This window comes from Xenopus tropicalis, chromosome 8 (genome assembly GCF_000004195.4).
Source record: "Xenopus tropicalis strain Nigerian chromosome 8, UCB_Xtro_10.0, whole genome shotgun sequence".
In the NCBI taxonomy this organism is placed as follows: Eukaryota; Metazoa; Chordata; class Amphibia; order Anura; family Pipidae; genus Xenopus; species Xenopus tropicalis.
In genome coordinates this window covers 466,073-481,401 of record NC_030684.2, presented here as the reverse complement: position 1 = coordinate 481,401, position 15,329 = coordinate 466,073, and the positions used below count along the sequence as shown (strand labels likewise).

The following is a 15,329-nucleotide window of genomic DNA, read 5'->3' as shown; positions in this document are numbered from 1 at the left end:
TTGGCTGTCTCCCAGTCCCTGTATCAGCCCATGCTGTTTGCCCCGGAATTCCCCGAGCCCAGTGAGTCATCCTGTAACCCCTGCATTGCCTGACGATGCAGCCAGAGGGCGCAGCCAGGCAGCCGGGGCAGGAATCCAGCAATGCAGCAGTTAATGTTGGCAGCTGGGAGAGGAAGAGGGAAGGGGCAGAAGCAGAGGAAGGGGGAGCCAGGGAGGGGGGAGATTGTTTTGCTCTGTCTCACTTATGGGAAGTGAGGGATGAACTGAGACCTACAGCTGCCCTGCTGCACCGGGACACGGGGCAATAAGCTTTACTGGGGGCAGATCTAATGTAGAAAGGGCAGGCAAGGGGTATATATCCGGCAAGGGCAGAACAGACAAAACATATATCCTGGGAAGGGGTAGAAGAGACAGGGGGTAATTCCCAGGCAGGGGATAGAAGAGACGGGGTAATTCCCAGGCAGGGGGTAGAAGAGACAGGGGACAGATCTCAGACAAGGGGCAGCTGGGAGAAGCAGCAGACGGGGGCAGTTAGGGGCAGAGGAGCAGGGGCCCAGGACTGAAGGCTCAAGCAGACACAGTAGCGGCCGGGCCCCTGTCACACGTCCAGTGAGAGCCCCCAGCGATGTCTCATGATACAGGCTGTGAGACCCCCGCACTGCGCAGCCCCTCACAGCACACAGTCTATGTACTGGTGGGCTCCAGCGCTGACAGCATCCAGCTGCTCAGGTAACTCCATGCCCCCCCTGGGGCAAATCTACCTGTCCCTTCTTCCTGTGTCTACTGGGTGCAAATTGGTTCTGCTGGGGAATCGGAGGGTTAATGCTGGGAGTCAGTGTGCAAGTTGGTTCTGCTGGGGAATCAGAGGGTTAATGCTGGGGGTCAGTGTGCAAATTGGTTCTGCTGGGGAATCGGATGGTTAATGCTGGGGGTCAGTGTTCAAGTTGGTTCTGCTGGGGGAATCGGTGGGTTAATGCTGGGGTTCAGTGTGCAAGTTGGTTCTGCTGGGGGAATCGGAGAGTTAATGTTGGGGGTCAGTGTGCAAGTTGGTTCTGCTGGGGGAATCGGAGAGTTAATGTTGGGGGTCAGTGTGCAAGTTGGTTCTGCTGGGGAATCAGAGGGTTAATGCTGGGGGTCAGTGTGCAAGTTGGTTCTGCTGGGGGAATCGGAGAGTTAATGTTGGGGGTCAGTGTGCAAGTTGGTTCTGCTGGGGAATCAGAGGGTTAATGCTGGGGGTCAGTGTGCAAGTTGGTTCTGCTGGGGGAATCGGAGAGTTAATGTTGGGGGTCAGTGTGCAAGTTGGTTCTGCTGGGGGAATCAGAGGGTTAATGCTGGGGGTCAGTGTGCAAGTTGGTTCTGCTGGGGAATCAGAGGGTTAATGCTGGGGGTCAGTGTGCAAATTGGTTCTGCTGGGGAATCGGATGGTTAATGCTGGGGGTCAGTGTTCAAGTTGGTTCTGCTGGGGGAATCGGTGGGTTAATGCTGGGGGTCAGTGTGCAAGTTGGTTCTACTGGGGGAATCGGAGAGTTAATGTTGGGGGTCAGTGTGCAAGTTGGTTCTGCTGGGGGAATCAGATGGTTAATGCTGGGGGTCAGTGTGCAAGTTGGTTCTGCTGGGGGAATCAGAGGGTTAATGCTTTGGGTCAGTGTGCAAGTTGGTTCTGCTGGGGGAATCGGAGGGTTAATGCTGGGGGTCAGTGTTTAAGTTGGTTCTGCTGGGGGAATCAGAGGGTTAATGCTGGGGGTCAGTGTGCAAGGTGGTTCTGCTGGGGGAATCAGAGGGTTAATGCTGGGGGTCAGTGTGCAAGTTGGTTCTGCTGGGGGAATCAGGGTTAATGCTGGGGGTCAGTGTGCAAGTTGGTTCTGCTGGGGGAATCAGAGGGTTAATGCTGGGGGTCAGTGTGCAAGTTGGTTCTGCTGGGGGAATCAGAGGGTTAATGCTGGGGGTCAGTGTGCAAGTTGGTTCTGCTGGGGGAATCAGGGTTAATGCTGGGGGTCAGTGTGCAAGTTGGTTCTGCTGGGGGAATCAGAGGGTTAATGCTGGGGGTCAGTGTGCAAGTTGGTTCTGCTGGGGGAATCAGATGGTTAATGCTGGGGGGTCAGTGTGCAAGTTGGTTCTGCTGGGGGAATCAGAGGGTTAATGCTGGGGGTCAGTGTGCAAGTTGGTTCTGCTGGGGGAATCAGGGTTAATGCTGGGGGTCAGTGTGCAAGTTGGTTCTGCTGGGGGAATCAGATGGTTAATGCTGGGGGTCAGTGTGCAAGTTGGTTCTGCTGGGGGGAATCAGAGGGTTAATGCTGGGGGGTCAGTGTGCAAGTTAGTTCTGCTGGGGGAATCAGAGGGCTAATGCTGGTGGTCAGTGTGCAAGTTGGTTCTGCTGGGGGAATCAGAGGGTTAATGCTGGGGGTCAGTATGCAAGTTGGTTTTGCTGGGGGAATCGGAGGGTTAATGCTGGGGGTCAGTGTGAAAGTTGGTTCTGCTGGGGGAATCAGAGGGTTAATGCTGGGGGTCAGTGTGCAAGTTGGTTCTGCTGGGGGAATCAGAGGGTTAATGCTTGGGGTCAGTGTGCAAGTTGGTTCTGTTGGGGGAATCGGAGGGTTAATGCTGGGGGTCAGTGTTTAAGTTGGTTTTGCGGGGGGAATCAGAGGGTTAATGCTGGGGGTCAGTGTGCAAGTTGGTTCTGCTGGGGGAATCAGAGGGTTAATGCTGGGGGTCAGTGTGCAAGTTGGTTCTGCTGGGGGAATCGGAGGGTTAATGCTGGGGGTCAGTGTGCAAGTTGGTTCTGCTGGGGGAATCAGAGGGTTAATGCTGGGGGTCAGTGTGCAAGTTGGTTCTGCTGGGGGAATCAGAGGGTTAATGCTGGGGTAATTGGGGTAAGTATCTGGCTGGTTGCGCAATTGGTTGAAGATTGCAGCCTGTCTGGCTGGGAGGAATGTACCATTGTGCGTGGGAGGGGGGGGGATGACGTGGAAGCGACGAGGCTGCTGCTCCAACTTCCCTACAGAGGCGCCGGTTCCGGGGAGGAGTTGACCCAGCGGGTCGGTGTTGGTAGAATCCCCATTAGTGACAGGAATGGACCCGAGTGTGCGGCGCCGAGGGCTACGGAAGGGCCCAAGTCACAGGGGAGGGGGGAGTCGGGGGGGGGAGCTGTGAGGCAATACTGTGCTTAGTCACTCACAGGGGGCGGGGAAACAACCCCAACAACAATGTAATAACCCCCCCCCCCGACCTCTGCCCCTGTGTTTGCCCAGCGACACTCCAGTAATGACTGGGGGGGGGTACAGGCCCCTCCTACTGACCCCTCCGCTCATTCTAATGGGGGGGGGGGGGCAACTTCTCTACTGTGTGGGGCAGTCTCATACCTGTGTGGGGCAGTCTCATACCTGTGTGGGGCAGTCTCATACCTGTGTGGGCAGTCTCATACCTGTGAGTGAGATCCAGGTACCTCTCCTGCCTGTGTGGAGCAGTCTCATACCTGTGAGTGAGATACAGGTACCTCTCCTGCCTGTGTGGAGCAGTCTCATACCTGTGAGTGAGATACAGGTACCTCTCCTGCCTGTGTGGAGCAGTCTCATACCTGTGAGTGAGATACAGGTACCTCTCCTGCCTGTGTGGAGCAGTCTCATACCTGTGAGTGAGATACAGGTACCTCTCCTGCCTGTGTGGGGCAGTCTCATACCTGTGAGTGAGATACAGGTACCTCTCCTGCCTGTGTGGGGCAGTCTCATACCTGTGAGTGAGATACAGGTACCTCTCCTGCCTGTGTGGGGCAGTCTCATACCTGTGAGTGAGATACAGGGACCTCTCCTGCCTGTGTGGGGCAGTCTCATACCTATGAGTTAGATACAGGGACCTCTCCTGCCTGTGTGGGGCAGTCTCATACCTGTGTGGGGCAGTCTCATACCTGTGAGTGAGATGCAGGTACCTCTCCTGCCTGTGTGGGGCAGTCTCATACCTGTGAGTGAGATGCAGGTACCTCTCCTGCCTGTGTGGGGCAGTCTCATACCTGTGAGTGAGATGCAGGTACCTCTCCTGCCTGTGTGGGGCAGTCTCATACCTGTGAGTGAGATCCAGGTACCTCTCCTGCCTGTGTGGGGCAGTCTCATACCTGTGAGTGAGATGCAGGTACCTCTCCTGCCTGTGTGGGGCAGTCTCATACCTGTGAGTGAGATCCAGGTACCTCTCCTGCCTGTGTGGGGCAGTCTCATACCTGTGAGTGAGATACAGGTACCTCTCCTGCCTGTGTGGGGCAGTCTCATACCTGTGAGTGAGATCCAGGTACCTCTCCTGCCTGTGTGGGGCAGTCTCATACCTGTGAGTGAGATGCAGGTACCTCTCCTGCCTGTGTGGGGCAGTCTCATACCTGTGAGTGAGATGCAGGTACCTCTCCTGCCTGTGTGGGGCAGTCTCATACCTGTGAGTGAGATCCAGGTACCTCTCCTGCCTGTGTGGGGCAGTCTCATACCTGTGAGTGAGATACAGGTACCTCTCCTGCCTGTGTGGGGCAGTCTCATACCTGTGAGTGAGATACAGGTACCTCTCATACCTGTGTGGGGCAGTCTCATACCTGTGAGTGAGATACAGGTACCTCTCCTGCCTGTGTGGGGCAGTCTCATACCTGTGAGTGAGATACAGGTACCTCTCATACCTGTGTGGGGCAGTCTTATACCTGTGTGGGGCAGTCTCATACCTGTGAGTGAGATACAGGTACCTCTCCTGCCTGTGTGGGGCAGTCTCATACCTGTGAGTGAGATACAGGTACCTCTCCTGCCTGTGTGGGGCAGTCTCATACCTGTGTGGGGCAGTCTCCTGCCTGTGTGGGGCAGTCTCATACCTGTGAGTGAGATACAGGTACCTCTCATACCTGTGTGGGGCAGTCTCCTGCCTGTGTGGGGCAGTCTCATACCTGTGAGTGAGATACAGGTACCTCTCATACCTGTGTTGGGCAGTCTCATACCTGTGAGTGAGATACAGGTACCTCTCATACCTGTGTGGGGCAGTCTCATACCTGTGAGTGAGATACAGGTACCTCTCATACCTGTGTGGGGCAGTCTCATACCTGTGAGTGAGATACAGGTACCTCTCCTGCCTGTGTGGGGCAGTCTCATACCTGTGAGTGAGATACAGGTACCTCTCGTGCCTGTGTGGGGCAGTCTCATACCTGTGAGTGAGATACAGGTACCTCTCATACCTGTGTGGGGCAGTCTCATACCTGTGAGTGAGATACAGGTACCTCTCATACCTGTGTGGGGCAGTCTCATACCTGTGAGTGAGATGCAGGTACCTCTCCTGCCTGTGTGGGGCAGTCTCATACCTGTGAGTGAGATACAGGTACCTCTCCTGCCTGTGTGGGGCAGTCTCATACCTGTGAGTGAGATACAGGTACCTCTCGTACCTGTGTGGGGCAGTCTCATACCTGTGAGTGAGATACAGGTACCTCTCCTGCCTGTGTGGGGCAGTCTCATACCTGTGAGTGAGATACAGGTACCTCTCATACCTGTGTGGGGCAGTCTCATACCTGTGTGGGGCAGTCTCATACCTGTGAGTGAGATACAGGTACCTCTCCTGCCTGTGTGGGGCAGTCTCATACCTGTGAGTGAGATACAGGTACCTCTCCTGCCTGTGTGGGGCAGTCTCATACCTGTGTGGGGCAGTCTCATACCTGTGAGTGAGATACAGGTACCTCTCCTGCCTGTGTGGGGCAGTCTCATACCTGTGAGTGAGATACAGGTCTCGTAGCTGTGTGGGGCAGTCTCATACCTGTGTGGGGCAGTCTCATACCTGTGAGTGAGATACAGGTACCTCTCCTGCCTGTGTGGGGCAGTCTCATACCTGTGAGTGAGATACAGGTACCTCTCCTGCCTGTGTGGGGCAGTCTCATACCTGTGTGGGGCAGTCTCATACCTGTGAGTGAGATACAGGTACCTCTCCTGCCTGTGTGAGGCAGTCTCATACCTGTGTGGGGCAGTCTCATACCTGTGTGGGGCAGTCTCATACCTGTGAGTGAGATAGAGGTACCTCTCATACCTGTGTGGGGCAGTCTCGTAGCTGTGTGGGGCAGTCTCGTAGCTGTGTGAGAGGGGCAGAAGGGGTAGGTGGGAGGGGTTTCGGAGCTGGGGGCGGGGCTACACCCATTAACCAATTGTGTTCCGTCCCTCAGTCTCAGCCCAATTCTCCCAGAATCTGGAATTGTTCCTGACATTGAGGTGGAACGCGCCATTGAGCCCAGTGAGAACCAGTTCTACCAGTTAAAGAGCCAACCCATTCCCAGCAGGTAAGTGGCACATTGGGGCCCTTCACTCACTGTACTGGCACATATATGTATGGGGGAGGTCCTTGGCCATAGAGCTTACAGTCTGTGAAATCGGGGTGTCAGGTGCCAGTGCCCAGTGTGCCCCAGGGTGTGGGTAACATTTGCCCCAGGGTGTGGGTAACATGTGCCCCAGGGTGTGGGTAACATGTGCCCCAGGGTGTGGGTAACATTTGCCCCAGGGTGTGGGTAACATTTGCCCCAGGGTGTGGGTAACATTTGCCCCAGGGTGTGGGTAACATTTGCCCAGTGTGGGGGTAACATTTGCCCCAGGGTGTGGGTAACATGTGCCCCAGGGTGTGGGTAACATGTGCCCCAGGGTGTGGGTAACATGTGCCCCAGGGTGTGGGTAACATTTGCCCCAGGGTGTGGGTAACATTTGCCCCAGGGTGTGGGTAACATTTGCCCCAGGGTGTGGGTAACATTTGCCCCAGGGTGTGGGTAACATTTGCCCCAGGGTGTGGGTAACATTTGCCCCAGGGTGTGGGTAACATTTGCCCCAGGGTGTGGGTAACATTTGCCCCAGTGTGTGGGTAACATGTGCCCCAGGGTGTGGGTAACATGTGCCCCAGGGTGTGGGTAACATGTGCCCCAGGGTGTGGGTAACATTTGCCCCAGGGTGTGGGTAACATTTGCCCCAGGGTGTGGGTAACATTTGCCCCAGGGTGTGGGTAACATGTGCCCCAGGGTGTGGGTAACATGTGCCCCAGGGTGTGGGTAACATTTGCCCCAGGGTGTGGGTAACATTTGCCCCAGTGTGTGGGTAACATTTGCCCCAGGGTGTGGGTAACATTTGCCCCAGGGTGTGGGTAACATTTGCCCCAGGGTGTGGGTAACATTTGCCCCAGGGTGTGGGTAACATTTGCCCCAGGGTGTGGGTAACATGTGCCCCAGGGTGTGGGTAACATTTGCCCCAGGGTGTGGGTAACATTTGCCCCAGGGTGTGGGTAACATTTGCCCCAGGGTGTGGGTAACATTTGCCCCAGGGTGTGGGTAACATTTGCCCAGTGTGGGGGTAACATTTGCCCCAGGGTGGGGGTAACATTTGCCCCAGGGTGGGGGTAACAGGAGAGTTTTCTCGGGGGCACCCAGTAATGCCACGCGGCTCCCTACCCCACAGGAGGTGACTTTGTGTGTTTTTGCCCCACAGTCAGACCCCCAGTGAGACGCCACTCGTGCCCCTTCAGACCCCGGGCGCCATGAGTTCCCGCGTGTTGCTACGGCAGCAGCTGATGAGGGCACAGGCCCAGGAGCAGGAGCGCAGGGAGCAGGAGCAACAAGCCGCCCAGATCCTGGCAGAGCGGGGCAACCTCGTCCCACCCTCACCCGCCATCAATGTTACCCCCAACACTCGCCCCACCCCCGCCCAAGTTCCGCTGGAGGTCTTAAAGGTACGTGCAAACAGCGCCTCTAGTGGCGCGGGGGGGTTTATTCACTGGCACAGGTGGCGCATATGGCGCAGGGGGTGAATTGACAGGTGGCGCGGGGGGTGAATTGACAGGTGGCGCAGATGGCGCGAGGGGTGAATTGACAGGTGGCACAGATGGTGCGGGGGGGTGAATTGACAGGTGGCGCAGATGGCGCGGGGGGTGAATTGACAGGTGGCACAGATGGTGCGGGGGTTAAATTGACAGGTGGCACAGATGGTGCGGGGAGTGAATTGACAGGTGGCGCAGATGGCGCGGGGGGTGAATTGACAGGTGGCGCAGATGGTGCGGGGGGTGAATTGACAGGTGGCGCAGATGGCGCGGGGGGTGAATTGACAGGTGGCGTAGATGGCGCGGGGGGTGAATTGACAGGTGGCGTAGATGGCGCGGGGGGTGAATTGACAGATGGCGCAGATGGCGCGGCGGGTGAATTGACAGATGTCGCGGGGGGTGAATTGACAGGTGGCGCAGATGGCGCGGGGGGTGAATTGACAGGTGGCGTAGATGGCGCGGGGGGTGAATTGACAGGTGGCGTAGATGGCGCGGGGGGTGAATTGACAGATGGCGCAGGGGGTGATTGACAGATGGCGCGGGGGTGAATTGACAGGTGGCGCAGATGGCGCGGCGGGTGAAATTGACAAGATGGCGCGGGGGGTGAATTGACAGGTGGTGCAGATGGCGCGGCGGGTGAATTGACAGTTGGCGCAGGGGGTGAATTGACAGGTGCCGCAGATGGCGCGGGGGGTGAATTGACAGATGGCGCGGGGGGTGAATTAACAGATGGCGCGGGGGGTGAATTGACAGGTGGCGCAGGGGGTGAACTGACAGGTGGCGCGGGGGGTGAATTGACAGGTGGCGCAGATGGCGCGGGGGTGAATTGACAGGTGGCGCAGATGGCGCGGGGGGTGAATTGACAGATGGCGCAGGGGGTGAATTGACAGATGGCGCGGGGGCGGTGAATTGACAGGTGGCGCAGATGGCGCGGGGGGTGAATTAACAGGTGGCGCAGGGGGTGAATTGACAGATGGCGCAGGGGGTGAATTGACAGATGGCGCGGGGGGTGAATTGACAGGTGGCGCAGGGGGTGAACTGACAGGTGGCGCGGGGGGTGAATTGACAGGTGGCGCAGATGGCGGCGGGGGTGAATTGACAGGTGGCGCAGATGGCGCGGGGGGTGAATTGACAGATGGCGCAGGGGGTGAATTGACAGATGGCGCGGGGGGCGGTGAATTGACAGGTGGCGCAGATGGCGCGGGGGGTGAATTAACAGGTGGCGCAGGGGGTGAATTGACAGATGGCGCAGGGGGTGAATTGACAGATGGCGCGGGGGGTGAATTGACAGGTGGCGCAGGGGGTGAACTGACAGGTGGCGCGGGGGGTGAAATTGACAGGTGGCGCAGATGGCGCGGGGGTGAATTGACAGGTGGCGCAGATGGCGCGGGGGGTGAATTGACAGGTGGCGCAGATGGCGCGGGGGTGAATTGACAGGTGGCGCAGATGGCGCGGGGGTGAATTGACAGGTGGCGCAGATGGCGCGGGGGTGAATTGACAGGTGGCGCAGATGGCGCGGGGGTGAATTGACAGGTGGCGCAGATGGCGCGGGGGGTGAATTGACAGATGGCGCAGGGGGTGAATTGACAGATGGCGCAGATGGCGCGGGGGGTGAATTAACAGGTGGCGCAGGGGGTGAATTGACAGATGGCGCGGGGGGGGTGAATTGACAGGTGGCGCAGATGGCGCGGGGGGGTGAATTGACAGGTGGCGCGGGGGGTGAATTAACAGGTGGCGCAGGGGGCGGAGCCGCTAATGACTCTGTGTTCCTCCCCCAGGTACAAACTCACCTTGAGAACCCGACCAGGTACCACATCCAGCAGTCCCAGCGGCAGCAGGTCAAACAGTATCTCTCTACCACCCTGGGTGCCAAGGTGCCCATGAACGCTTCTGCCCCCGGCACGGCTGCCCCAGGGAGCTCCCCAAAGCCTGAAGTGGCCCCCCAAGTCTCGGCCAGCAGCGCCCCCAACAGCCCATTGGCCATGCTGAAAATTGGCTCCAGTTTGGAGAAAGAGGTGGGTGTGTAAGTGGGGCATTCTGTGAGGGGAGGAGCTTAGGTGGGCGCTGGGGGAGGGGCATTAGCGCTGAACTGATGACTTTCTCTTTGTCTCAGATTGATGATGTCATTGATGAGATAATAAGTTTGGAATCGAGTTTCAATGATGAAATGATGGGATTTGTGGAACGATCTCACTTACCCAGTACAGTAAGTACCGCCCCCCGGGGGCCACACCCACAGGGCAGTCTCACAGAGAGACCAACAGGGCAGTCTCACAGAGAGACCCACGGGGCAGTCTCACACAGAGAGACCCACAGGGCAGTCTCACAGAGAGACCCACGGGGCAGTCTCACACAGAGAGACCCACAGGGCAGTCTCACAGAGAGACCCACGGGGCAGTCTCACAGAGAGACCCACGGGGCAGTCTCACAGAGAGACCCACAGGGCAGTCTCACACAGAGAGACCCACAGGGCAGTCTCACAGAGAGACCCACGGGGCAGTCTCACAGAGAGACCCACGGGGCAGTCTCACAGAGAGACCCACGGGGCAGTCTCACACAGAGAGACCCACAGGGCAGTCTCACAGAGAGACCCACGGGGCAGTCTCACAGAGAGACCCACAGGGCAGTCTCACAGAGAGACCCAGGGGGCAGTCTCACAGAGAGAGAGACCCACAGGGCAGTCTCACAGAGAGAGAGACCCACAGGACAGTCTCACAGAGAGAGAGACCCACAGGGCAGTCTCACAGAGAGAGAGACCCACGGGGCAGTCTCACACAGAGAGACCACAGGGCAACAACAACAACAAACATTTGTAAAGCGCTTTTCTCCCGTGGGACCCAAAGCGCAGGGCAGTCTCACAGAGAGAGAGACCCACAGGACAGTCTCACAGAGAGAGAGACCCACAGGACAGTCTCACAGAGAGAGAGACCCACAGGGCAGTCACAGAGAGAGAGACCCACAGGGCAGTCACAGAGAGAGAGACCCACAGGGCAGTCACACAGAGAGAGACCCACAGGGCAGTCACACAGAGAGAGAGACCCACAGGGCAGTCTCACAGAGAGAGAGACCCACAGGGCAGTCACACAGAGAGAGAGACCCACAGGGCAGTCACACAGAGAGAGAGACCCACAGGGCAGTCTCACAGAGAGAGAGACCCACAGGACAGTCTCACAGAGAGAGAGACCCACAGGGCAGCCACAGAGAGAGAGACCCACAGGGCAGTCACACAGAGAGAGACCCACAGGGCAGTCTCACAGAGAGAGAGACCCACAGGACAGTCTCACAGAGAGAGAGACCCACAGGGCAGTCTCACAGAGAGAGAGACCCACAGGGCAGTCTCACAGAGAGAGAGACCCACAGGGCAGTCTCACAGAGAGAGAGACCCACAGGGCAGTCTCACAGAGAGAGAGAGACCCACAGGGCAGTCACACACAGAGAGAGTCCCACAGGTCAGTCTCACAGAGAGAGAGACCCACAGGGCAGTCACACAGAGAGAGAGACCCACAGGTCAGTCTCACAGAGAGAGAGAGAGACCCACAGGGCAGTCACACAGAGAGAGAGACCCACAGGTCAGTCTCACGGAGAGAGAGACCCACAGGGCAGTCACACACAGAGAGAGTCCCACAGGTCAGTCTCACAGAGAGAGAGACCCACAGGGCAGTCACACAGAGAGAGACCCACAGGGCAGTCACACACAGAGAGAGTCCCACAGGTCAGTCTCACAGAGAGAGAGACCCACAGGGCAGTCACACAGAGAGAGACCCACAGGGCAGTCACACACAGAGAGAGTCCCACAGGTCAGTCTCACAGAGAGAGAGTCCCACAGGTCAGTCTCACAGAGAGAGACCCACAGGGCAGTCTCACAGAGAGAGACCCACAGGGCAGTCACACAGAGAGAGAGACCCACAGGTCAGTCTCACAGAGAGAGAGACCCACAGGGCAGTCTCACAGAGAGGTCTCTCGTTGCAGCTCCCTGTTGCTGGGAATCTCCTGGACGTTTATTGTGGCGCCAGTTTGGCGACTCCGGCAATAACCGTGAGCAACTCGTGCCCCGCTGAGCTCCCCAACATAAAGACGGAATATACAGGTGAGTGCCGGGGGGCCCCACATAGAGCGCCCGTGCCGGGGGGCCCCACATAGAGCGCCCGTGCCGGGGGGCCCCACATAGAGCGCCCGTGCCGGGGGGCCCCACATAGAGCGCCCGTGCCGGGGGGCCCCACATAGAGCGCCCGTGCCGGGGGGCCCCACATAGAGCGCCCGTGCGGGGGGCCCCCCATAGAGCGCCCGTGCCGGGGGGCCCCACATAGAGCGCCCGTGCCGGGGGGCCCCACATAGAGCGCCCGTGCCGGGGGGCCCCACATAGAGCGCCCGTGCCGGGGGGCCCCACATAGAGCGCCCGTGCCGGGGGGCCCCCCCATAGAGCGCCCGTGCCGGGGGCCCCACATAGAGCGCCCGTGCGGGGGGCCCCCCATAGAGCGCCCGTGCGGGGGGCCCCCCATAGAGCGCCCGTGCCGGGGGGCCCCACATAGAGCGCCCGTGCCGGGGGGCCCCACATAGAGCGCCCGTGCCGGGGGGCCCCACATAGAGCGCCCGTGCCGCCCCCCAAGCCCAGTACTAATGTCCCCTCTCTGTGCGCAGATGTGGAGGCCAAGGCAATGATAAAGGAGCGGCAGAAGAAGGACAACCACAATCTGAGTGAGTAACTGGCACCCACTTAATGCCCCCCCAGGTAGCTGGGGGCGGGGCTCTGATATTTCCCAGGACGCCCAACAGACCAATCCCGTGGGGCTTTTATGCTTCATTGGCAGAACCAGAGAATGTTGCAAACTCAGCACTTGTAGCCACAGGGTGTAGTCCCACCAGCAGCCACAGGGGGGCAGCACCGGCAGCACTTCTTCCCACAGAGAGAGGGTGCAGTTATACAGGGTATGGCACCCACTGCACAGAATAGGCCAATAGGAGGGCACAGTAATACGTGGTATCTCCCATAAGGGGACAGTGGGGTTAAATTGTCACGGGGCAACTCCACTGTCTGTTACCCCTCCTGCTCTCTCTTTAGTAAGTGCCCCGGGGCAGATCAGCAGGACCAGCCACATTCTTCTCACTTCAGCGCATTATAAAAGAATTGCCCCAGGGGGCTGGTAGGCTGAACCTGTATGCTGTGCTGGGGGGGGGGGGCAGGAAGGGAATTACCCCAGGGGGCTGGTAGGCTGAACCTGTATGTTGTGCTGAGGGGGGGGGGCACAGGAAGGGAATTACCCCGGGGGGGCTGGTAGGCTGAACCTGTATGCTGTGCGGGGGGGGGGGTGGATTAGAGCCTCTATATGGGGCTAAGATATTCCAAGGGGGGCTACTAACAGCCAATCAATTGTGTCCTATAGTTGAACGGCGCCGGAGATTTAACATTAATGACAGAATCAAGGAGCTGGGATCCCTGATCCCCAAGTCTAGTGACCCGTAAGTACCTACTGTCCCCCCCCCTGTTACCCCCACTATCCATCCACTAATTGCCCCATTCTCCCCTATCCTCCCCCCATTCCCGTAAGTACCTACTGTCCCCCCCCACTAATTGCCCCATTCTCCCCTATCCTCCCCCCATTCCCGTAAGTACCTACTGTCCCCCCCCACTAATTGCCCCATTCTCCCCTATCCTCCCCCCATTCCCGTAAGTACTGACTGCCCCCCCCAAAAGTGTCACCCTGTTACCCCCACTATCCATCCACTAATTGCCCCATTCTCCCCTATCCTCCCCCCATTCCCGTAAGTACCTACTGTCCCCCCCCCACTAATTGCCCCATTTTCCCCTATTCTCCCCCCCATTTCCGTAAGTACCTACTGTCCCCCCCCCCACTAATTGCCCCATTCTCCCCTATCCTCCCCCCATTCCCATAAGTACCTACTGTCCCCCCCCCCACTAATTGCCCCATTCTCCCTATCCTCCCCCCATTCCCATAAGTACCTACTGTCCCCCCCCCCACTAATTGCCCCATTCTCCCCTATCCTCCCCCCATTCCCATAAGTACCTACTGTCCCCCCCCCACTAATTGCCCCATTGCCCCCCAGGGAGCTGCGCTGGAACAAGGGGACCATCCTGAAGGCGTCGGTGGAATATATCCGGAAGCTGCAGAAGGAGCAGCAGAGGGTGCGGGAGCTGGAGGGCCGGCAGCACAGACTGGAGCACATGAACCAAAGCCTAATGCTGCGCATACAGGTGGGGGGCCAGTGCCTATGGTGTATGGAGTACTGCCCCATTGCCCTTTATACCAGCAGCTGGGCAGGGTGGGCATCAGCAGGGCGGGGCTTTTAGCTGGGCAGGCATCGGCAGGGCGGGGCTTTTATGGAATGGGTGGCAGAGCATATATTGGGGTCTACAAATGCAACAGGGCTTATTGGGATTGGGCGCAGCCCTGCAAGCTGCATGGATTAGAACCTGCCCTGGAGGGCACAAAGGGGGCACTAACAGTATTTTGGGGTATGAGATACAGGTATCTGTTCTTCATCCAATCTGCCCCTCCCAAGGCGCCTACCTGATACTGTGAGTATATTGGGGGGGACCCTATAGTGTCAGTGCCGAGGGCTTAGTACCCCCACATGTATATATTGCCCCTGTGAGTATCTGCCCCTCCCAAGGCACCTGATACTGTGAGTATATTGGGGGGGCACCCTATAGTGTCAGTGCCGAGGGCTTAGTACCCCCACATGTATATATTGCCCCTGTGAGTATCTGCCCCTCCCAAGGCACCTGATACTGTGAGTATATTGGGGGGGCACCCTATAGTGTCAGTGCCGAGGGCTTAGTACCCCCACATGTATATATTGCCCCTGTGAGTATCTGCCCCCTCTGACCACTTCCTCCCATGTGACTCCCCCACAGGAACTGGAAATGCAGGCCCAGCTCCACGGTATTAGTGCCGCCCCCCCCGCCTGTAACCCCACGAACACTCTGAAGGGGGCGCCCCCCGCCATGGCGATGCCAGCCTTCCAGTCAGCCCAGCGGCCGGACCCCACTACTCTGGACCTGGGGACCCTCCACTTCACTGACCCCCTGAGTGACCTGGTCGACCAAGACCTGAACTTCCACCTGAGTCTGACCGGGGACTCGGCCATCGCTGACATTCTAATGGACGATGCCCTTTCCCCACTGGGGGGCGCCGACCCGCTCCTCTCCTCCGTCTCCCCTCAAGCATCAAAGACAAGCAGCCGCCACAGCAGCTTCAGCATGGAGGACGACTCCTGACCTGGCTCCGCCCAGGGAAAGCTGGCTCCGCCCAGGGAAAGCGGCCCCCCAATACTGCACCCCATAAATGGAAGGGCCACCAAATAACTGCCCCTGCAGTGTTGCCCCCAGGACTGTGGGGTTACGGACTGCTGATACAGTGCAAGAGAAGACTGGGGGCTACTGGGTGGGTCCATGTATAAGCCCCGCCCACAGCACCCGGCCCATTCCTGGGGCAGAATTTGGTGCGGCTCCTGTTCTTTTATTTGTATCTAGACCATCGCTGCAATACTGACAGGATACCTGCCCCCGGCTACCTGCCCCTCCG

General features: G+C 58.3%; 1 protein-coding gene across 1 annotated transcript; it reads left to right on the top strand.

Annotated features, from left to right (window-relative positions):
• Window positions 1–212: 212 nt before the first annotated feature.
• Window positions 213–15,090, top strand: tfe3 (transcription factor binding to IGHM enhancer 3). Its single transcript, XM_031891273.1, has 10 exons — window positions 213–729; window positions 6,158–6,271; window positions 7,458–7,698; window positions 9,564–9,800; window positions 9,899–9,991; window positions 11,755–11,872; window positions 12,424–12,480; window positions 13,167–13,242; window positions 13,849–13,996; window positions 14,660–15,090. The coding sequence occupies exons 1-10, from the start codon at window positions 626–628 to the stop codon at window positions 15,020–15,022; spliced, it is 1,551 nt and encodes a 516-aa protein (XP_031747133.1). The 5' UTR covers window positions 213–625; the 3' UTR covers window positions 15,023–15,090.
• Window positions 15,091–15,329: the final 239 nt, after the last annotated feature.